Below are 25,095 nucleotides of genomic sequence, written 5' to 3'. Positions count from 1 at the left end.
GGTGGTCTCTGGGACCATAAAGAGCCCAGTTTTCTTCACCCCACCTCCGGAAGTACTACTATTTCATGTGCAAGAGTTTTATGCTGTGGTATGAAGGCAGACTAATGGAGAAGAAAATGAAGACTGCACGAAGGCCAGCTCTCATCACTTCTCCAATACTTACATACTTAAACTAGTACAGTGCTATTGGTGATATGCTTTTCCCAGTGATGTCCCCAGTGCAAGGAGTAGCGCAAAGAGTTTTTGCACATATAAGCTTAATAAGCAATATTTATTCTGATGTTCCTGGTTTTTTTGAACCCTTAGATCTTTTCCTTTCATGCATTTGTAATGGAAGGAAATCGTTCCCCACTAGTGCACGGTATATACCATTTTGGTAAAGCATTGCAGTATTTCTAGGGAATGCGCTTTGGGCTGATTTGGATCTGTTTAATGCTGAAACTTTCTAACCAGTTTAGAGTTAAGTACTCTTATCTCTTCATTCTCAAATGAATCTAACTAACTGTGACTTTCTTGTGTAGTAGGGGAAAAATAAGTTGACACTAGTATTTGGGATTTTATGAAGGAGCAAGTTCATTTACATTCTGAAAGGAAGGGAGGGGGGGAATTGAAGTGATAGAATCGATAGTACCAATAGAATCTCATTGGAAGGATTTCACAGCTAGATTATATTGTATTCCAGGTTTTAAATTTGGTCTCCCCTGCCTGCGGAATAATAAGTGCCATGAAAATGTTCCACTATTGCAGTTCACATTTTGGCACCTGCAGTTACATAACTAAGATCCTTGAGGAAGGCACAATCAAGGCTCCGATCTTCAGCATCCCACATTAGTGAATCAATGAGCAATGTACTTTTCAGTGAAGAAGATTGTGCAGGCTAGTCCTCTGCACTGAGTTCATCTCAAGTGAGTGCGGCTAGGATCCCCTTACTGAATAATTTGAGCAATCCTTTATGCCAGGATACTTAATCTGGCAAATTGTTGGTTTAATGGGCATCATACCCTATATACCTCCAACACAGGACTTGAAATGTACTGTGACAGGGGGAGCAGAATAGCACCACCAGCCACACCACCAATATCAGTGACAGCACTGCTTTCCCCTAGTGTTCACAGGTTGCAGTGGTGTTAACACCCTCATGTCAGTCACTCAGCCAGGAAATGAGTCAATGCACTCACAGTGGTGAGAACAGGCCCTTGCCCCAACCCATGTAAATGGCGTTTCCATGCACTCTGGCACTCGTCACAGTGTCCTGTTGCGCCAGAGCAGTTTAGTCATGCTGGCCACATGACCTGGAAAGATGTTTGCAGACAAACACCGGCTCCCTCGACCTGAAGCAAGATGAGTGCCGCACCCGACAGTCTCCTTTGACTGGTCTTAACCGTCCAGGAGTCCTTTACTTTTTTACCTTTACAACACAACCTAGCCGGCATGACAGCGGCATGAGATTTCCCCCCTGTGCGTGTGTGTTTTTTAAAATTAAATTTGTATACTGCCCTTCATCCAAGGATCACAGAACGGTTCACAATATAAATATACAAAATGAGATCACAAAATATACACTAAATCAAAAACAAAACAAACCAGTAACACCCCTCCCACAAACACATTTAAAAGGGCATAGAACGTTAATAAGCCAAAGGCCTGGTTATAGAGAAACGTTTTCACCTGGCGCCTAAATATATGTAATGAAGGCACTAGGCGAGCCTCCCTAGGGAGAGCATTCCACAAATGGGGAGCCACCACAAAAAGGCCTGTTCTTGTGTTGCCACCCTCTGCATATTTCGTGGAGGAGGCACATGAAGAAGGGCCTCTGATGATGGTCGTAGGGTCCATGTCAGTTCTAAGTGTCTGTAGCGCAGGCAGCAGTAACCAAAACACTTGGATTCCAGGAAAGTTGTACACACTGTGGCTTAACTCCCCCTATAAAGCGCACACACACATATATACACACTGCTATTTGAGCACACAACATGGAAGGAAGGAAGTTACTTTCTGTGTCTTGGAGACAGGTTGTTGTGCAAAGTGCCCCTTTCCCTTAGCTTCTGTCACCAGAGTTCTCCTCTGTGTACTTCCTAAATGTACATGACCTCCAGCCAGGCAGAGATAGTAGCCCTAGGCCGTGTACCCTATCAGTGGAGGAATTTTCTGTGCGTGTTGGAATGTAGTGAATTGGGTGCAGAGTTACTTCAGCATTATCAGTAGGTATGTCGGCAGGGCTGGTACAGGAGAGTAGGAGAGTATTGTACACTATTGTATTTATTGTGTGTATGCATATGTTCTCTCTCCATTGAATCCTTTGTGATTTTTTAAAAATTGGCTTTGTCTGAAGCAGCTGAACAGAGTCTGAAGCAGCGTAGGATTTGGTGTAAGTGTGCTCCTTTCTATCATTCCTTCACCCCACCCATGTTTCCACTTTGTTTAGGGAAGCTTTTAATGTTTTAATGTTTAATAGACTATTGTATTTTAATATTCTGTTGGAAGCCGCCCAGAGTAGCTGGGGAAACCCAGCCAGATGGGCGGGGTATAAATAATAAATTATTATTATAATATTATTATTTGTTTTTGACCTTATACTGACAGAGGTGCACCAGGGAGTAGTATGCTGGCATAGCAATGCATCAATATATACTCACAGCAGCGCTAATAATACCCACCATATTGTTGTTGTTTTTCAAGTATAGTCTTACACTCTTAAACTTTAAAAATAAACAAATAAGCAAGCCTCAAACCAAGATGGGAACATCTTATAAGCCGTCCCAATTCCAACAGCAAATTCTGATTTATTAAAGTACCATTCGGTTTTATTACTGATTATACTGGTTTTCTTATGTGGCCGTTGAGAATCCAGATTACTTCTATAATTTTGCAGAGCCTTTTGTTTGATTTTATTTTTAAAAACACTCTGAGAAGTGGAAAGTGCAGGTGAATTTATTATTTACTGATGGAAAATAGTGTTCTGTGGCTTTCTGTCCTATCTTGGGAGCTTGAGCTGGTTAAGGATAAATGGATTGGCAGAAATTAATTGCTTGTAGTTCTCCAGATAGGAAATTACTAGTGGATTAGAAAATGGGAAATGTATGCTCTGTCAGATTACTCAGGAAATACTTCCAAAGGTCCATTTTTATTGAGATTACCAAATCACAGATTAGAGAGTTCAGGAGTGGAAAAAAGAAAAAGTGAACTCACTTTTAGTAATGCTTATGAAAATCCTGACAGAGTATTTTGTGAGTTAGGTTTCTGAGAAACAGTAGTCTTTGCATGCATTTTAAGAAACTAGGACAAAACTGGTGTTCAAAAAATCCTTTCAAATGATCTTAAATGGAAAATCTCTAATGAAGTCTCTGCCCCTTGTGCGTTCCATTGTGAGCCATGTCACCTGATCAGAACTGGTTCTTTCAAGGTGCATGGTTAGGATTCTCTTTTAATGATATGCTTTTTTAAAAAGCAAATTCATTGCTTTTACCTTCACTGGTCTTATCCTGAAAGGGAAAGGGATGCTATAGGAGAAGCTTTACCTATCATTCCAATGTTCCAGGATGAGGTTTGCCTCTGCAATGCCTTCTTAAAGAAACAGAAGTCTTGTTCCCTTCAGAGCATGGTCATCTTAATTCTGCATGTAAACATGAAAATGCCCCAATTGATAGGTGGATGGCTATTTATTTGTTTCTTTTGTGAAGTTACATGTCCCCCTCCAACAAAAAAGGAGGTAAATGGAGTAAAAACAGCAATAATACTAAGAAAAACTTTAAAAAAAGCCATAAAAAATGGAAAAGCAGCAATAAAATTTTTGAAGAGCCAATAATAAATGAGAGGAAAAATACTATGCAGCAGCTAAACTTGAAATTTTGCCATAATTTTTTTTGTTAAGGTATATGTGGATTGTTAGTAATGTGGGGAGGGGAGAGCAACTAAACCTCCCAGGGCAGTGAATTTCCCACCTGGGTGCTACACCAGAGAAGGTCCTGTCCTGTATCCTTACCAACTGAACATCAGAATGTAAAGGAACACACCGGAGGACCTCCTTAGTTATTCTTGGAAATTCATTATAACCTTAAGTTATTTTTAAAAAACTGGATTTCTCTTCCACTTAATACGTTTTTGCCTACAAGAATATATAGCAGTTTTTGCTACCTATTTGGATTGAAGTAATTTTAAAGATCAGGTGTGATGAGGCCTAAAGTGTTGTGAAGAAGGGTCATTGCAGATCATCCTACAAGTAGAGTTTGGTATGCTTAGCTGTATTTATGGATTGTGAAAAACCTACATATTATCGTAACAACCATATCTCTTGCCTTTGTCTTTGAATATGCACTAATTGTTTGCCCATTAAAGACATGACTTTCAGGCTCCACTGTAAGGATTTCCAAAAGATTCACATTAGCATTCTGCTAGATAGTCATTCAAGGTCACCTAAGGTAAGCTACCAGCTGTCCATTTTGTCACTGCATAGTGCAGGAAAGTAGCTCAAATTATTCTCCCTCATAGGTGCAGCAGAATTCTAATATGGAAATCTGAACTAACTTGGAGTAAATTACATTTTCTACAGTGTGATTCTTTTTAACAACTGATTTATCACAGTTGACCTTTTCTTATTGGATAATACTGAGGTTTTCAAACACACATTTTATGATCAAATGTTTCTATTTGTTTCATCATGAATAATGCAGACGAACAGATCATAGGAGACTTTAAACACATCTTAGAAGTAGAATACACTGGTAAGCATCTGATTCTCTCTTTGGCTGTGGTGAGCTGTCGTGCTGAACCTTGGGCTTCTCTGCACTACCTTCCACCGCAAGGAAGAGTTCCAACACTTTGGTTTTCACTTTTAGTTAACCACGGTTCATTGTGTCATCTAAACCCGGAACTATGGTTTAACATTAACTAGGGTTAGTTGAAACCAGACAGTTTCAGCAACCATGGGTTGAAGTTAGTTTTTAATTAACTATAATAAATGTCAACTACAGTTTGTCAGTTTGGATAACATGGTAAGCAGCAGTTAACCAAATGCAGCAGTGAAAGCTTCCATGAGAAAAGGGAAGGAGGGAAATACTTGACTCAGAGACTCCCTACAGCTTGTTCTCATTGTACCTAGCTAGTACAGTGGTACCTCTGGATGTGAACGGGATCCATTCCGGAGCCCCGTTCGCATCCCGAACAGAACGTAAGATGCGACAGCACGTCTGCGCTTGCACGGGTTACGTTTCGCCACTTCCGCGCATGCACTTGACGTCATTTTGACCATCTGCGTGAGCGGCGAAACCTGGAAGTAACACACTCCGTTACTTCCGGGTCGTGGCAGAGCGCAACCTGAAAGTGCTCAACCTGAAGCCTATTTATCCCAAGGTATGACTGTGTGTGCTTTTCAAGGGCAAAAACTATGTGGTTTTGTCATTTCAACACGCATTCTTTTACTTCAAATTTGTTTATATTAAGCAGTCACCACTATTTTGTATAGTTACCCTAAACCAAAGCCCAGTTCCTCATTTCCTGTCATCTGGTTATTGTAAATATACTTTTCAATGCTCAGGTTTTGAATCTATTCATTTAAAGCGGGTACAGTGCTTTTTAAGTCTTTGCTTTCTGGGAAACCTTGATGGCACTTTCTCATTTAGTGCTGGCATTTTGTTTTTATTAATAATGGCCAAAATAAAAGCAACAACCACCCGGTAGTTTATTTATGGTTGAGACAGTGGGATACATAGATTTAATAATTAAAAGTCATTTCAATTCCTCTTTCTTTTGTACTCTAAAAACCCTGATTCTTGTCATAAAACTGCACCATTTCCTCCACACTTGTAGCATTGCATCACTTAAACAGTCTTGCCTGTGTTTTACTGTTGAGAGATTTGTTCCATTAGAGCAAACCAAATAGGATATATAAATAACCATTGTAATAAGATAGACTCAGTCCATTTCAGAATGACATGTTCATTAGCCTGTGTGATCCATTGGAAATATGTGTTCTACTTTGTTTTCATTATGCTGGACTGGTGCGTATGTTAACACTCCTGATTGCTTAACCATGGTTGAACAATTGTGAGTGGATCATATGCTGTATGACCCTCTTTCCTTTCTTCTGGAATATGACTTCCACCCCATGACTCTTTAGGTGATTCATTCATCAGCACTTACGTTAACTGACATTAAGGCTAACCAGGGTTTCCCTTGGGCAGCTTTCCAGTTTGTTTCAAATCTTGAAAGCAACCTTGATTAGCCTAAGCTAATGTTGGAGTCAATTCGAGGCCCTCTAGATGCTGTGGGCTCACTCTTGCTTTCTGGACCATTTTTCTGGGAATTTCGGCTTTTTGTGTGTGAGTCTGTGGTCAGGGAGTGGGATGGCACAGAGGGTGAGTAAGTTATGAGATTCTGCAGTGCTCCAACCTCTGCCTACTTCTGACTCTGGCTCCGACGTAAATCAGCGACTCAAGCTTGCTGCCTTAAGCACACTATATGTAGCAAAGTAAACTGCACAACAGAAGAGGCTGGAGGCTGTGGATACATACTAAAACTGGATTTATTTTACATAAATGAGAACAAAGAAACATGTCGTCTCTCCTTGCTGTCTTCTCAGAGAGAGACTCAAAAGCAAAAGCAATACACTGAGCGGAAGTTCCGCTCACGAGACCCAGCAGTCTGTGCTGGAATGTTCTCAAAACAACAAATTTATTAAATTTGTGAGGTCCATGCCTTTACACAAAATACCATAAAACATTATTAAAAGATAAACAAAAAGATTATAAAAGTAAGCTAAAATTCATGCTATGCTGTCCCAGCAAGGAAACTACCCAATAAACCCCACCATTCAGGGAAGAAGATACAACAACAGGTTAGGAGAGCAATGGGAGGGACCTCACCGTTTCATCCAGGAACCATACCCTAGTTTTCATAGCCTTCACCACAAAGACCGCTACCACGTGAGAAATCCGTGGATCAGCGTCCACCAGTAAAAACTTTACTTGGTCCTCAGAGTTGACTATTGATTTGGGAATAGTTTGTAACATCGCATCCCTGAAGGCCGAATAGATGGGGCAATACAACATGTAATGTATGAGATCCTCTTTGGTTCTCATATAACAAGGACATATCCGCTGCTCTACTGGGATTTTTGCATATCTGCCTGACAGATAGGCCGTAGGAATGGTTTGAAAACGGGCCATAGTAAAGGCTCTCCGAAGAGTGGGATTGGTGATATTCGCCAAGTAATTGGCGCAGATTTTGACTGCTTTCAGTCGGGGAAACCAGTGGGAGGACCCTGGGATCTGTATTTTTGTGGTATCTAACAGAGCGTCTCTCTCCAGGATCCATTTCCGGAGTTTGTCCGGGCTCCACCGTTTGAGGATATTAAACTCCGGTAGGGTGTATCTAACCAGGATCTCAGATAAGTTTTGGCGCCAAGTGGTGTTCTTTTGAAAAGATACAAAGGCTTGTTTGGCCAATAAGGTGTTTGAAGTGTTTGCAAGGTTGATGTAAAATCGTAGGAATCTTAAGTGGGCCCTGGCAGACACAGAGGGTAAACCAACCTCCACCCTCAAGAAAGCTGCTGGGGTTCCTTGAGGAAGGCCTAGAATCCTCTTGAGATAGTAGTTTTGCAAAATTTCAAGCCGTTCCAACAGCCTCTGGTTCCACCCCCAGAGTTCTATCCCATATAACATCTGGGGAATAGCTTTCCCAACAAAAGCTCTTAATGCCGGGATCACCAATTGTCCTCCCCTGGTATGGAAGAAACTAAGCAAAACACCAATTGTTCTTCGTGTTAGGATGGTTACAGCCTTAAAGTGGGCTAGCCAGCTAGATGTAGCCTGGAATGTAACACCCAGATATTTAAAAAAAGGGCACTGTTCAATCACATGTTCATCTAAGGACCATCTAAAGGTGTGGCGAGCTCTAGTGAACACCACAATTTTTGTTTTGTCATGGTTTATCTTTAGTGAATTATGGGAACAGTAGGCTGCGATCCCCTCCAGCATGCTGCGTAAGCCTCTTCGGGTGAGTGCCATTAAAACCATGTCATCGGCATATAGCAAAATATTCAGGCGTTTACCTTCAAGGGCTGGAGCCGATGACTTGTACTTTGCCATGTACTGAACAATGTCGTTTATATAAAAGTTAAAAAGAAATGGGGCTAGCAGGCATCCCTGTTTGACCCCTTTCCCCAATGGCAGTGGGTCCGTAAGAGTTCCCGATGACCCAGTTCTGATTTTGACTGTAATGTCTGTATGTAACTCTCTGAGAATTTTTAAAAGTCGTCTGTCAATGTCCGTTTCATATAATTTTTTCCATAGTCTATCTCTACAGATTGAGTCGAAGGCAGATGTCAAGTCAACGAAGGCCACAAAGAGTCTGCTCTTATACGCTTTTGCATATTTAGCTACCAGGGTCTGTAGTACCATGCAGTGACCTATCGTATTGTGGCCCTTTCTAAATCCTGCCTGTTCCTGGTTGAACAGGTTAGAATGGTCCGCCCAATCTACCGTGCTGGAATGTAAACAGACATGTGACACGCTACATTCCCATGTCTGCAACAAAAGGTGGAATGGAACTACCCAACAGTGTCCACCAAAGTTTCTGTTGTCCCAGAATGCATGGATGTCTCCATCTACCACCTGTGGATATCTACAATTTTCATGCTTAGGAAGTTTGATAAGGGAGAAACCTAATATTCATCAGACCCAGCCTTTGATGTTTACGTTGGCAAGACAGTCCTGTCTCTGTTTCCCAGTCCCTGTCATTAATCAAGGGTCTGTGAAATTGTTTTTAAATTGAATGTAACCTGGATGGAGAATATTTGACTTGAATGTCAGCTAGATAAGGAAACACATTTATATGTGTGCCTTTTTTTGATTCATTTCTGTTATCATCAAATCAAGGGGCACTCAATATTATAAATGCTTCTTGTCCGGGTACCAATATAAAGAGCTCAAATCATTTGTCTGTGAAATGTTCTATTGATAATCACCAAGACTGGCCAACAGAAAGCACCACAGTTATTTTGAAAAATGGGACCATTTCATACTAAATTGATCCAAAATTAATCAGAGGCCCATCTGCATGATATATTTAAAAGTGTCAAACCTCTACAAACATTCATGGCATCCCTCAACTAATTTTGGGAACTGTAGTTTGTTAGGGGCACTGTGCCTTTTTAGGAGAGTTCTGTCCTCACAGAGCTACAATTCCCAGTTACCTCAAAGAAGGATTGATTGTTAAACCACTCCGAGAATTGTGGCTCTGTGAGGGAAACGGGAGTCTCCTAACAACTCTCAGCACCCTTAGCAAACTACAGCTCCCAAAGTTCTTTGTGGGAAGGCACAACTGTTTAAAGTGGTATGACACTGCTTTTTCTACACTCGATTCTTGCACTCACAAATAAACTTTGGTATGAAAATGAATAGAGTTATAGAACCAGAGGTGTCAAAGGTATTTGCTATCATAGCATTAATCGGTTTAAATCAAGAAAGTTAATTAACTGAAGAGCATTTAATCAGTTAACAGTTCACATTTCAACAAAGTGTTTAGGGTATGGGATAATGCCTATTTCCCAGTCATAACCCTCTGGTAAAGCAGGGTTTATCTTGTTCTGAAGTCCCTGCCTAAAACCTGCCCCTCGGCTCTTGGCGAGACCAGTCAAAGGCTTTCTCTATAAGCTGTTTTTCTCCGTGTTGATTTACAGTAGTGAGTGATAATGTATTTAAATGTAAAGGAACAAATTGCTTACATTAAGACATTTCCCTCAGACTGGCATCTGTAGGGTATGGGGGCATATTTGAAAAAAGCAGCAGTAGCTTATATTAGTCTAAAAATAAATTGTGTCCCTTGCCAAAATAATTGTGGAGGCAAGTGGGAATGTAGCAGGCCTCAGGCAAGATCTTGTAATATTAGTACACTGTGGAGAGCTGCTGCTGCTAAGACTTCATTAAGTCTATATTTTGCGAAAGTTGTAAATGAACTAAATATACAAAATGCTATATGGAAAGTTTAATGATATATTGTGGGGTGTCGCTCCTAAATAATTTAAACCAGCTGTACTTGCCCAAATGAATAGTTCTGCGTTCTGAGACATAATTCAGTCACTGGGAATCCTCAGATTTCATAAACTCTCTGTGGGTCTCTTGATTATTAGTGAGCATTTGCTATGCTAAAATGCACCTCCAGAGGGTTTTCATACAGCAGTATGAGCAATTTTGGTTGTGGAGTCTCTTTCAAGATTAACGGACTCTTCATTCATGCGGCATTTAGGCAACAGATGCTCATTTGACTGAAAAGACTCATCAACTAGAAAGTACATCTGAACTTGTTCTTTAAAAAAAAAAATCAGTGGAGATCAGAGTTGCATGGGCTTGTGATAAGGAGACTTGTCAGGCAGGTGCCTTCTTTTTAAGCCTTTAAATAATTGGTGCAAACTTTTCCATGCCACCAAATCTATGCAGGCAATTAAGAAAACATCTTTCTCTAACAGACAATAGTTGATCTCTGATTTTAAATTCTTACCTTGTTTTGATTGTATCTGTGTATGGTTGGTGTAAATCACTGATTTTTAATGAATAGCTGTATACAGATTTTTTAAATAAATAAATGATAGACGTTTTAATATTGTTTTAGGGACACTTATGTTAGAATACATTCTGTTTATCTCTAAAGCAACTAAATGTGTTAATAGCCTGAAAGTAAATTGACCGATTAGGTTTCAGGAATGCAGAGCAAGGACATTAATGTAAATAGTTACTTCTAATGAATATATAGTCATTTTATTTTTAAAAAACCTAATTAAAAGCTTCATTTTGATTTTTATAGCACCCTATAAAAATGCCTGTCTTGAAACTGATATGTGCGTGTGTGTGCACACTCACACAGAATTTTTAGTAAAGATTTTATTGCCGTCAGAAAAAAAAGGAATGACAATGTAGAGAGAGGGGTATATTAGCTATACCCCAAATGCTGCCAGTTGTCCAAAGTAAATTGAAAAAAGGCAAAACCATATTTCCCCCATTAGTATTTTGTTTATAGTAATTTTATATGTTCCGGGCAGCTGCAGCCAAGTGCAATTTTCAGAATTTCTTCTAGTTTGTAGAGCAACTGTTTTGAAGATCATGGGAATGTTATTTGAAAGTCCAGTTAGTATTTTCTCCCTAAGCACAGTGTTTAAAGATATGAGTTTGAATAGAGGAACGTATGTATCCATTGTTGCTGGATAATTGATACTACACCTGTCAGTGATCTTCCTGGGTATACATAAGTCTTATTGCAACACTGAAAAGCAAAGTTTTATCTTGAATGTGGTGCCCTTCTGTCTGAATGATACACAGATACACCCAGTTGCATGCAACATTGAAGTGTGCAGTGGGTAATATTGATTTTCTAGTTTCCTAGATTAACAGCATGGGGGCCATTTAGAAAATGAATCGCTAAACCCATGAAATGGTTGTCCTGATCTTTCAAGAATTCCCCCCCCCCCAATGATAAGAAGGCCATAGAAAGTTGCTCATAGGCATTTTTTGAATTCGGCATACTGAGGACTCAGTCATTTTAAGTGTACATTCACCATATTTAAGAGGATTGGGCATATTTTTTGAGTTTTTTGGTGTGTATCCTCTATATATACCTCAGGAGAGCTTAATTTGTGCAGCTGACTTGCTGGCTGGTTGTGGTTCTCATATACTGAGACACCACTAGGCATTTTTATAATTATTTTCAATATCTTCATTATGTTGATAAAATGGCTTTGATTTTATGAATAATCCAGAATGTTTGTGCATTCATTCCTCTTCTCCCACCCACAGCTGTGGAAATTCCCTATACTCTGGTTGTGAGCACTTGATTTACATAATCACTGTACTGTTGTTTCTTAATAACTATGCAAAATGCAGATATTGTTGTCCTGGTAGGCTAATAATAGTTGGTAGCCAATCAGAGTGCAAGAATGTCTATTATCATGGCAGTTATTACCTTGAAATCACACAGTGGTTAGTAACATTACTCTGATTACTGCAATTCCAAAGTCCTGATTGGTGCTTGCATTTAAAATCTATAACCGTCCTAAAGAGAGACTGGTCGGGTGTTTCTTTTCTGAGTGGTAGGCAAATCCCAAATTATATACGAGGAAAAAATAAAACCCCAAAGGCACTGAAATAAGATTAGTTAATGAATGGACAAAGAAATTGTCCGAAGTGTGCTGTTCCTGGTTTTCATTTTCTTTGCCTTGGTCTTTCTTCACTCCAACTAACTTGTCTCTCTCAAAGCCTTGACACTTGTATTTTACATAGAAACCTATTTTCTTGCCCTCCAAAGGATTGCAAATTTCAAAATGTTGCCACAATTTAGGGTTCTTGCCCACAGTCCTGGCACAGGAAGGAAAAAGGACTGAAATGTGGCTGGGACAACCCAGTCAGATGGGTAGCATAATAATAATAATAATAATAATAATAATAATAATAATAATAATAATAATTGGAGGGGTTTCTACTTTTAATTTCAGGTACTTAGACAGTTCAGTAGCTAAAAGATAGCCAAACAAGATGTAGAGTTAGTCACATGTTTAAACAAGCTTTTATTTTGGAGAAAAGATAGAGTTATGAGATGCCTATCTGGAAAATGCTTCCGATCAGATTTGGGTTTGCACCAGTTTACTGCTGGAAATTGATTCCTCCTGGCTGAATTTACCAGCCAAGTATTATTTCCTTATGTCCTCTGCCTTCCTCAATAGGTGTGCATCCTAAAACACCTCTGTTCTTATCTAGAACATTTTCTAACAGCCTTCCAACATAGAAAATCAGTTTGGGGGATACACAATCAATTTCTATAAATTATCTCATTCACAAGTTTGTTGAATGTTGGAGTGCAGAATGCAGCTCCTTGCATTTCAATTGCCAGGGGGTGGGATGGGAATCAAATGAAATATGGAAACATGTGCCTGTGCCATTTCTCAAGTCTCTGGGCTATTCAGGAGACCTGACCTTTGCAAATTTTTATGTGGAACAGAAAGACTTAAAGCTAGTATTATAGCTATGAAGAATTTAAACCGTGACCAAAAAACGGAGAGAGGTAGGCTCAAAAGAAGTGGATGGCATTCGAATATGTAATGCATTTAAAAATAATAGCTGTGCAATTTGAGATAGATTGGGGACTTGGGTTTGTATGCCTAAAAGCAAGTGAGTTGCCATTGGGTTTTATCTTTTTCCTAATTTTTACAGTGTCTCATTAAAATCTCTCTTTTTTCCCAGCCATGCTGTGGATGAAGTAGCAACGGAGGCATTAAAATATGCAGAACAACTTCCTGTAGCACAAATAATACATCAGGTATGCTGCTTTATTTCTTTTGTTAATACTCAAGAATACGTAAGGTATTTACTTTTGGCAATAAAACACTTTTGGTAATCTTACTAGTTTATATTCTATTTAATATTTAATTGTACAAGAGCATATATTTCTATTTAGATAGCAATTTACTATTCAGAGCACAGCAGAAGAGGCTAAGCAATCCGTACTCTGTAGACTCCTGCTTGTGTTGGAAACTTGAATAAGAATACTTGTTTTTGTGATCCGCTCTATTAAGAAAGGTTTGCATCTTGCTGACTTGCTTACTCAAGGCAATGTACATCTGTACTCTTTGCTGTTAGCAAGACTTAACAGGAAAATGGTCTCTGAACTTAGATGTGAGTAAGTCTCCAGCTTGAGTACTTTTAATCTGCTCTCAGTTCAGTTGCTGTCACTGCAAAAAAAGGAGTGTCTTGCATGTAGGTATTTCATCCTAGTTGCTACCACAGTTAACTGCTACCCAGCTAGGCCAGATACCGCTGCTGCCATCTAAATGGCCCATTATCTACAGCTGTGGCTTTCAGATGCAGCTGTCTTTGAACATGGATAGATCAACAGGAAAAAAAATGGAAGTCCACCAAGCGTCAAAGTTGCTTGGAATTTCCTCTGGGTATTAATTATTATTGTAAGTCTGTTTCCAAATATCTTTGTCAATCAAAGTGGCTTCCTGCTGTTGAATTTGCTCGCTGGAGGCAATGCCAGCTTTAGCTTAAAGGAAACAAGGGCTTTATTTTAAAACTTTCAAGTGTACAGGCCTTTTCTGCAAGATGTTAAACCCAAAGGAAATTTAAAACTTTAGGCTGAAATCTGCACCTCCGGGAAGAATATCTGATGTGTTCAGAACATGGAAGATTGGAAATCAGGACCAGTTTGTATGTCAGGAACTCCCTTGGTGTTGTCAGAGCTTCAAATGACCCAGCAGCCTGCAAATGTCACATTTAAAATTCTGTCTTCATGCCTGACTCTCGGCATAAATGAATTAAACAGCAGAGCAGGCAGTAAGTCAATATGTTCTTAACAGTGAGAGAGCAATGAAACAGTTTGAGGATTGTTTGGAATAGGTAAATAGGAACTGCACAGAACAGTTCACCTAAAGGGATATCTGATACAGGAAACAGAATTAACCTTTAAGATGGTTGACCAGATGAAATGTCACAGTAATATTTTTACAGCACAAAGAAAGTAATACAGCCCCACTGGGTTCGTTTGGCTGCTTTGTGCCATATTGCGATGGAATACTTCACTGAACAGAATCAGAAACGTGGTTTTCATGCATTTTGACCATTTCCTCGAGCAAACCCTCACTCAGATTACATACAGTCTTGGCAAAATTGTCTAATTTGACCTTCTTGCTTGGGTATGTTAGCCCAGTCCAATATAAAACTAATACAAAGCTAAATATTATAAAAGTAAACCTTTATAAAATAGCTGCTGGTTGAAATTGTGCCGGGTTAATTCATGGTGAGGTTCATGGTGGCTCCACAACTGTGGAATCCCTCCATGCTGAGATTTGTCTGCCTCTTCATTTTAATTTTTTAGGAAGCAGGTCAATACGTCCTTCTAGCAGGATTTTGAAGGTGGGGTGAATAATTTTTAGATGGTTTCTTATAGCCAGCTTTTTTTAAAGCACTGATGAACAATTTGATGCTTCCTTTCCTCCTCTTTTCTGTGTATTACAGTTATGGAATTGCTCTTACTCTATTTGATTTGTATTTTATTGTATTGTTTCATATTTCTATCAGTGCAAACCTCTCTGGGGTTACTGGCGACTGTTGGTTCATTGAGCAAATAAATAAACTCAGAATTACTGAACGGAGGCCCATTTTCAGTGCACTGCTGAGCTTACCTTTTGTGTGGGATTGTGGCTTCCAAATCACCACTTTTTTCAATTTAGGCCGAACATTGCCCCTTTTTGTCATAACATTTTAACACTTGGAAAGTGACACTGCAGCTGGGTCTATGGTTAAATCATTAGCAAGCATACTTTTCTAATAAATCTGTACTGTGTTTATTTGTTGTAAAAATCCATTATGGATCATTATTTCTAAGGTTTCTTCTGTCAAGTAAAGAACAGCTTTTGGGGCCAAACCCAGTTCTAAGCCATAGCAAATATGTCTTTGACGAAACAAGAATTCCTATAATTTTATTTTGAAGAGTTTCCCTATATTTTAATACTTGATTTTAATTTATTTTAATTTGATATTAATATTTCAAATGTTTATTGTTATTATTGGCTTTCACTTTTCATATTTAACAACAAACAACCCCCATCAAATTCTCAGACAAATATTGTTTACTTTTTGCTTCATGTAAACGCAGTAGTATGATGGAAGCCTGTAGCGAGTTCAGATCAGGTGAAATTTTTGAAACATCTCTTCTCAGTAACCTTGATACTGGGGAGACTCCATTTGAGGACATTCTTTAAAATGAAGCTGTAATTAAGTCAATGGCCTTGCTCAGCTGTTGGGTTGTATTTTCCTTAAACAGAATCTGATAACATCTATGACCTTCTAATATAACATCACTAGAAATTCGGAGGAATTAATTTTATTGATTAAGGGAATGTTTTAATCAGTGTCAGGTCTACTAATTTTATTTTAATTTAAACCTCTAATAAATATCAGTATAAAATCCCTTTTCTGTGGTAGTGACTTCAGGTTGCGGTAGATGGGTTACTGAAAGATCTATTTGGCAAATCTGTGGTGCATTCTTATCCCGCAGTGATTTGCCCATGTCACCCTTCCTTCCCCCATTTAAACCCTTCATTGTCATTGGAAATCCATTAATAGTAGCTCCTCTAGTTTTCTTTTTAAATCAGGCGTGGGGAACCTGATTTGGGGTTATAGATAGCTTCCATTTTGGAAAATGTAACTAGCCCTGGAAAATGATGATAGCCCTTAAGCAAAAATGGATGATATATTTACTATAAGCATATAAGGGAATGTGTTTCTGGGAAGCTCTGCTCTAGCCTTGGTCCATACAGAGAAGCAGTGTTTGATCTCCTCTTCCTTTGCCTCTTGGTTCAGACCTGCAACTCATGCATCTACTAATTACCTGCTAAATGGGGCTTGCTTCAGAATTGACATGTATAGGCTCTCAGTGTAAAGCATATTACTATTCTGCTTCAGAGTATAAACTTATCTTCGTATCATTGTGCATGTCTGTCTACATTCAAATGATGTCCTGATGCAAAGTAACTCTGTTGGCACCTTAACAACTTGCTTTCAATATTTTAGGTGGTGGGCTATTATTTTAATAGAAGATCTTCCTCACTAAGAAATTAGGATAGGATTTCTGGGCATGGAATGCCTGTCTTCCCACATGAATGGGAAGTGATGTCTATCAGCCTTGCATGAATGCATTAGTACTTGCCACTTTAACCTTGTCAGCATTTGCTGGGTTCGTCTGCTGGGAAGCCTGCATCAGCGGTACAACTCAATGACTGAATTTACTTACAATGGGAGATTGGGGGGGGGGGGGGGAGAGAACAGAAACAGATTTCTAAAAGAAATTATATCTTGACATTTCTTAACAGAGGTTAATTTGGCTTAAAGATAATCAGCCTCTCTTTCAAAGCCTGAATTGGGAATCAAGATTTTAGGTTTTTCTGGGGGTGGGGTGGGGAATAGTCACACTTTCTTCCCACTTTGTTAATCACCAACACAGATGGGTCAGAATACATTTGTTTACACATTAATAGGTTCGTTTCACTTCAATTTGTTGAAAATAAAATGGTGATTAGCACACTATAGATTTTTATTCCTCTCTTATAAAATCAGTTAAGGGTGTTTAAAACTTTAATCAAGCATGCACAGAGCTTAATGAGTGAACAAAAGCAGTACAGGTTTCAGCTAGATGGAAGCACTGATACGCTTTGGTTATAACAGTTAACCTGGAGGTAAAATGCTTTGGAAAAACTGATAAAATCCCCTGAAGAATTCAAACATCAGTGAATGAGAAATCTTATTCTACATTAGACATGATTTTAAAGTAACAACTGCTGACAGGCCATCTAAATATTTGCCAGCACAATGTTAGCGTGCTTCACCCCTCCCACCTCAGCAAGCATACTTCTTTTCCTAGAAACTTGTATGCTGTGAGATATTTTGCTTAAAACTATTTATATGCTGCCTTTTATCAATGATTTCAAGGTATTGGCCCCCCCCACCCAGCCAATTACCGAACAAGGTTCAGCCTTTCCAAATCCTCATGTGACTAGGAAAAATAGAGCTGAGTTCTGCCAACATGCTGGTGACACTTTACTCCAAATCCCCAGCTGATCTCTCCCAAGAGTTTCATGTGCTGTGGAGAACCCAGCAGTGGCAATCCTGACCACTACCACCCCTTGCTTAAAAAAAAAAAGGAATTAAAATTTTGCACAGCACTCCAATCAAAGTACTGACAGAAGTAGTTGCAGTCACTAATACATTTCAGGGCAGAGCCATTCTAGGCTCATAAAGATAGAGGCTTCAGCCGCTTGGTGCTTCTCTGCTTTGCTCAACACCCCTTACCTGTCCTTGTGGCTTGGCCTAGTAACACTACAGGGGGAGAGGTGGCACTGGGAAACATTAGGTACAGGCGGTGCTAATCACAAGAGAAGTGTCAAGCTTCCTTGCAGCACCAAGACTAGGCAGGGAGCTTTCTAGACTCCTTCCCTCCTTCAACCTGATGCTGGCCTTGAAGTCATTAAGGATTTGGATGATTCACACAAATGGAGGGTGGATTTGGTGAAGGAATGTATGAGCAGATGGCTTGTTGTTATCTCTCTAAACCATGGTTTGTCATACATTACCCTTGACAGATTTACCTCTGTTAACATGGGGACTGGTAGGCCTGTGTGTTTGGGGAACCAATGTGAAACTGCCACCGACAGGGTTTCAAAAACATGCTCCCCTAGAAACGATATTTAGCTGGAGACAAATCAAGCAGTGGTGTGTGTGTGTGGTCCCAAGGAACGTGTACCCACACAAAAGTTTATAGAAAATGAATGAATTTATTATAAAGCATTAAGGGTAATTTTAACATATTTTTAAAGTACTGGGCAATCATAAAAGAGTATCCCAACATAATCACACTTTTAAAGAGTAAGAGTTCTAAACTACCGTATTTTTTGCTCTATAGGACGCACTTTTGTCCCTTCAAAAATGAAGGGAAAATGTGTGTGCGTCCTATGGAGCGAAGACGCCATAGCCCCGCGACCCTCTCCCGGCTGGAGAGGTGACGGGCGGCTATGGCAGGAGCCTCTATAGCCGCGCGTCACCTCTCCAGCCGGGAGAGCGCGTGCGGGGCTAAAGAAGCACCCCGCGACCCTCTCCCGGCTGGAGAGGTGACGCGCGGCTATTGAGGCTCTTGCCATAGCCGCCCGTCACCTCTCCAGCCGGGAGAGCACGCGCCGGGCTAAAGCAGCCCCCCGTGACCCTCTCCCGGCTGGAGAGGTGACGGGCGGCTATGGCAGGAGCTTCTATAGCCGCGCATCACCTCTCCAGCCGGGAGAGCGCGCGCGGGGCTAAAGAAGCACCCCGCGACCCTCTCCCGGCTGGAGAGGTGACGCGCGGCTATTGAGGCTCTTGCCATAGCCGCCCGTCACCTCTTCAGCCGGGAGAGCGCGCGCGGGGCTAAAGCAGCCCCCCGTGACCCTCTCTCGGCTGGAGAGGTGACGGGCGGCTATGGCAGGAGCTTCTATAGCCGCGCGTCACCTCTCCAGCCGGGAGAGCGCGTGCGGGGCTAAAGAAGCACCCCACGACCCTCTCCCGGCTGGAGAGGTGACGCGCGGCTATTGAGGCTCTTGCCATAGCCGCCCATCACCTCTTCAGCCGGGAGAGCGCGCGCCGGGCTAAAGCAGCCCCCTGTGACCCTCTCCCGGCTGGAGAGGTGACGGGCGGCTATGGCAGGAGCTTCTATAGCCGCACGTCACCTCTCCAGCCGGGAGAGCGCGCGCGGGGCTAAAGAAGCCATAGCCCAGCGACCCTCTCCTGGCTGGAGAGGTGACGCACGGCTATGGCAGGAGCCTCTCCGCTGCGCCTTTCCGCTGCTCCCTGAACTGCTCTTTGGGGCTGGTGGTGGGCTTCCCCCCGCCAGCCCCAAAGAGCAAGTCGAAAGGAACCTGAAGCCTGGAGAGCGAGAGGGGTCAGTGCACACCGACCCCTCTCGCTCTGCAGGCTTCCAAGATAGCCGCCTGAACGCACCTTAAACGGCACCTTGTTTTAGAGCGGGAAAACAAGAGGGGGAAAGTTCTCCCCCTCTCTGCACAGCGCCTCCTGCCACTTCGCTGAAGGGGCGCTGGGCAGAGAGGGGGAGATTTTTTTTTTCTTGTTCTCCCCCCTCTAAAACAAAGTGCGTCCTATTGTCCGGTGCGTCCTATGGTGCGAAAAATACGGTAAAAGGGAAGGTAGCACTGATGGTAGAGATTGTTGCAAAGTTCTCTGCATCCCCAGGAACTCGCTAAAATGAAGGTCAGGCATAGTTAAATCAACTATGGGACTTTGCATAAGATCAAGGAAGGAGGATTGTTCCTCATGGTCTTTTGCTTTACCTACTCCACACACACCCTTTATTTCATGGGTGTAGCCAAGGGGGGGCAGGGAGGGGCAGCTTCCCCTCCTAGATCAAGTAAAACAATAGAAATACTTAACTAACTGACCAATCACGTCAGTTTTGCCCCCCCCCCAAAAAAACCTCCTGCCACCCCAACAAAAATCCTGGCTACGCCCATGCTCTAATTCACCTGTGCACACAAATTAGAGGTAACAACAAAGGCCTCGTAACACTTTTCTCTTTTTACTTTCATTAATTTGAGCTAAATGGTTGAACAATCCTTCCTGGGAATCAGCTCACTCAGAACTGACCCCTTCCACGTAGCTGGAACAAAATCTTCCCGTTGGCACGATTGGGAACTTTTCCCTCTAAGCGTTCTAGCTGCATGTTGGGGGGATAGGGTGATTTTACTTCTGATCACACTGGAGAGGAAAGAGATAAGTTTCCACAGCCCGCACACACTGCATTCTTGGTAATGACCCCTCATTAATTGATCCTGTAATAATTAACTATCTTAATTACTGTAATTAGTAAATGTAAAAAAGAGCTGTAGCTATGCACACTGTATCTAAGCACATGATTACCTCTGCTGTCTGGTTGCCTCTCCTGTCTGGCCTGTCAGGTGCTTGGTTGGCTCCAGAGCCTCAGGCTGGATTAATGCAGGCCTCTGTCAGATTTGACCATAGCTTCCAGGCTTGAATGTACAAAGACTGAGCTGCTCTGGAGTCTTGGGCCAAAAGGAGTTGGACAAATAGGTGTCTGCTCCATTGCTCAGTTCTTTCATCCCTTTTCTGAGCTTCTGTCTGCTGATCTTGTTTTCTTCCCTTTCTCCAAAGGGTTGGCTCCATCTGTATGCCTGAAGGGTAGCTTGTGGAAATAGCCACTCAGGTGACTGGTCTAGTCGTGTCAAATTTGCAAACTCACACAAGATCGGAGTTACTATTGAGTGAAAAGAATACATTGCCTGCCAGAATTGCTGAGGGCTCACATAGAGGTTCCCCAGTTTCAAGGTGGTGTCCTTGCTTGAAGAACTGTCCCTGAATTTTTTCCTCTGTTCATGAAATTATCTAATCTGTCCTCAGGAACTTTTGATTGCTCCAGTGTGAATCATAACCATATTGGATGAGAGCCAATCCTCCCTTACAGCACTTGTTTAGATTTTGCTTTAGGAGCAAGCTCTCACCCTTTCTGTTTCTGTTTTACTTTCTTAGTTCATATTAGCTTAGTTTATATTACCATTTCTGCCCCTGGATGTAACTCTTTTCTTCCCAGATATTTTTTTGAGGCATGCTCTGAACATTCACAGCCAGTTTTGACCCTCCATTGTTAAGCACATGATATGCGCTTTCTGACCCCTTTAGGACAGTAGTTTCTTCAGTTCGTGTATCTTTGGTATTCTATATTATTCTGCTTTTGGATGGATCCTCTGTCAAACTCTTGTCACTTTGCAAGAGTCTTTCAAAAAGCTCTGATCCTGAAAAGAATGCCCTCCATTACAGTTCTCATTGCTTGTGGTTTACATTTTCATACTGCACATCTGTGAATTCAGCAAAGACTTGTTGTGAGATGTATACCATGCAAATCAGATGTTGTTAGGAAATAGTCAGCACAGGAGTTTCAGTGACATTTTATCTCAAAAGCTACCTTTCCCCATCTCAGTCTAGCCAGTTAATTGGATCATCTTCAGAGGCCCTTTTACATGTCTCTCCACTGTCTGAACTGTAGAAGATAGGGCCTTCTCCACAGCGACACTAAGATTATGGAAAAGTTCCACAGTCTATATTAGGGCAGTACCTTTATTAGGCCAATGAAAATGTCACAAAATCCATGTGTAAGCTTGATTTCACTAGAGCTCTTCATTACTGGATGGTAAACAGAGCAGGAATGGAGAAAATCAGCTGATAATGAAGCCATGAGGTTTACATTTGGTCACAGGCATAAGAGGGAATGTGGGAGGAGGTAGCAGAGATTTGAATGAGGTGCTGTGTGAGTTTCAGGAAAGAAGGAGCAAATGATAAATATTTGAAAATATAAAATCCAGCTGATGCATAGCTCTTTCTAGGTTATAAAGTGATGGAACTCTATGTTCCAGCGGGGTGACCTGTGGTCCCCTGATGTTGCTATACTCCAGCTCCCATTAGCCATAGCTAGTATAGCCAGTGATCAGGGATGATGAGAGATATAGTCTACCAAAACCTGAAACGCCATAGGTTTCTCATCTCTACTCAGTTGTGAGCATTTGCTCCCATCATCCTGATTTCTGTCTTGAGACTAAGATGGTGCTGTTCCTGAGGGCCTTTGGTTTGTGAAATAAGATGTTCTTCATCTCCTTAATTTTAGTTATCAGTTGGTAGTCTGTACCTTTTACCTGGTAGCCATTTAATTCTAAATTATGGTGGATGTTTTTATCCCTTTTGTGAACCATCTTATAGATTAAAGGACCTTTTCCACATAAAACGCTAAGTCACAGTTTGTTTAATGAATTCTGAATTGTTACGCAGATGGGCAAAACAAGCCATGGGTTATTTCTCTGATGTTTAATTTGCTTTCTGTTTGCTCTTGTATCATGCCTTTATAGTTTGACCACCGCACCCCAGATATTCACCAGTCAAACCATGGTTAAAGGGTTCACACATAATGCCGAGCTACGGTTAAAACAAACACATGCTTAGAATTCAAGCCATGATTTCAGATTGTAGTATGTTGACAGTTAAGCTGTGGGCAGAGTTCAGTCATAATGCTAGCCATGGTTTAATAAACCATGGTCTACTGTTATGTACAAACTAGGCCATGGTGAATGGAGAAATGGTATACAAATAGTATAAATGAATATATTAAATTGTGTAGTTATGTAAATGAGGAAAGGACATATGACAATTCCTTTAGCCATTTCACTTCTAATCATGGGACAAAACAGTCCCTGGAACTTTCATTCTGGGAAAGAAAATACAAGGATAATTTGGCAACATATGAAAGTTTTTTTTAAAAAAAATTCTTAATCTTCAGTCGTTGTACATATTGTTCTAGGTTTTATTGGATTTTATTATTGTAGGATAAAATTAAGAAAAGAAAATAGCTTGTTTACTTGAGATTTTAAAGTACAACGAGGAGGAAAGAAGCAGACAAATGAACAATTGCCCCAGTGTTGTTCATAAAATACGTTTGTTCCTACTTCTGTGTCCTGAGATGAGCACTTTGGTTTTATTGCTTTCTTTTATGTTGGCATTGTTGGGGCTTTTATTTTTCTCATCTCTCTAACGTATTGAAGTCTAATAGCTACTTATGTGCCCAGGAGCAGCAAGTGTCATTATGCCAAGTTCTTCCAATTCGTGTCAGTTCTGTGGGCACAAAATATCAAAGGGAATTACTACCACATGTGAGAGAAAGAGAAGGGAGGTGCTAGAGAGACAATATCTGTGTGCAGAATCCAGCAGAAGTTCTGATCATATTGTTCCTAGTATATTTTGAAGCATCAAAATGATAAAAATATGTATTTCATTATCTCTGAGTAGCTTTCGTTTCAGAGAGATAAATATATCCCTGTGTAGTACTCACGTTTAGGATCATTAACATTTAACATTTATTACAACCCAATCCTACAGGTGTAACTATATGACTAGTAGCAGAGCTAAAGGTGACATAACCCATTAACAGAATCTCATGCTTTCATTGGGGGATAAGGGTTGCTTTTGGTTAATATTTCTTCATTAAGTGCTGTGGTAGAAAGGGATTTATTTTTTTGAGTTCCACTTTTAATGGAAATTCCAGAGTGGTGGTGATTCCAAGTTAGTGTTCTTCACTGAGAATTCCCCCCCGTCCTGCTGCCTTCCCTTTACAAACAAATCAGACTTCAAGTTTATTTCTAGAAGCTCAACTAGGCTTAGCATTTATATCTAGAAAGTGTTTCCGCTTTGCTCTGCTAAGCGTAGCTTGAGAGATGGGTAAGAACTGGGTGTCAGATCATGAGGTTGGATGTACACTGCCTTTGTGCTCTTCTCTCTATAGCCCAAAGACAAACAAAAACTCACACAAGCAAAGTAGCCACTTAATGTTTATCTCTCATCACAAGATCCCCTTCCCTTTAATTAGAAGAATTGTTTAGAGGCTCCTATTGAGTTATGTTACTGAAACTTTCCAGGTTGCCCCTTCCCACCCCAGAAGTGTACAATAGGTAAAGGTAAAGGGACCCCTGACCATTAGGTCCAGTCGTGGCCAACTCTGGGGTTGCAGCGCTCATCTCGCTTTATTGGCCGAGGGAGCCGGCGTACAGCTTCCGGGTCATGTGGCCAGCATGACTAAGCCGCTTCTGGCGAACCAGAGCAGTGCACGGAAACGCCGTTTACCTTCCTGCCGGAGCGGTACCTATTTATCTACTTGCACTTTGACGTGCTTTTGAACTGCTAGGTTGGCAGGAGCAGGGACCGAGCAATGGGAGCTCACCCCGTTGCGGGGATTCGAACCGCTGACCTTCTGATCGGCAAGTCCTAGGCTCTGTGGTTTAACCCACAGCGCCACCCGCGTCCCTTCATACAATAGGTACATTTGATTAACAATAGGGTAGGTGGATTAGCATATCAACAAGGGGTTCTTGACTTGTTCAGAAATGGGCAGGGTAGTCCAAACCCTGAACAGTTATTCAGGCATCATAATGTCTGTAATGGGTTGTATTCAATTGCCCTAGTTCAGGGCAGCAGTCACTCTGATTCTTAAATAAAATATAAATTGTAGTACTATTGACAAGCTGCAAGGAAATGCTTAAGCGCATTGCTTTATGGCATTGATCAGCGCTTGAGGTATATATTTTCAGCATTTTGAACTGAAAACAGGGCATCTTTCAAATAAGATAGGATGACTTTGCTTGGACTTTTCCAGCTTCCTAGAGAGGTCACAAGTGCAAGAAACATTGGATGCATTCCTCATCCATCATCCGCAGGTCATGCACTCCCAGGTTATATTGTTGTCGGTCTTCTTGTTCTGTTGTCTTCATTGGTGCCAAAGAAATTCAAGTGTACATTGAGGATGACAAGCTAGCTCTCTAATGTAGCTTGTGCTATAGGGCATCAATCAATGTCAGTCACCAGTTGTTACTCTCAGTGTGGGAGGGCTTCTATGTTATTGTTGCTACGAAAAATATTTGCTTTTGCAAGTTACAGTTTGTAGTAATAGTTAGATTGTTGCATTTCCCACTTAAAATATGAATCCCAGGGTGCATACACAAGTGTTTGGTGCATTTAAAAGTTTTTG

General features: G+C 41.0%; 1 protein-coding gene across 1 annotated transcript in view; it reads left to right on the top strand.

The window, feature by feature from the left end:
* The window catches only part of PIGK (phosphatidylinositol glycan anchor biosynthesis class K), a 108,808-nt gene that overhangs the window by 70,384 nt on the left and 13,329 nt on the right, over window positions 1-25,095 (top strand). Inside the window, exon 10 of the mRNA XM_081009003.1 lies at window positions 13,224-13,299. Within this exon, the coding sequence (XP_080865129.1) occupies window positions 13,224-13,299 (76 nt within the window). The remainder of the gene's footprint in view (window positions 1-13,223; window positions 13,300-25,095) is intronic.

Source organism: Podarcis pityusensis (assembly GCF_964106645.2).
Source record: "Podarcis pityusensis genome assembly, chromosome: 6".
In the NCBI taxonomy this organism is placed as follows: domain Eukaryota; kingdom Metazoa; phylum Chordata; class Lepidosauria; order Squamata; family Lacertidae; genus Podarcis; species Podarcis pityusensis.
Note: the sequence above shows the minus strand (reverse complement) of the source record. Positions and strands in the feature narration are given on the sequence as shown.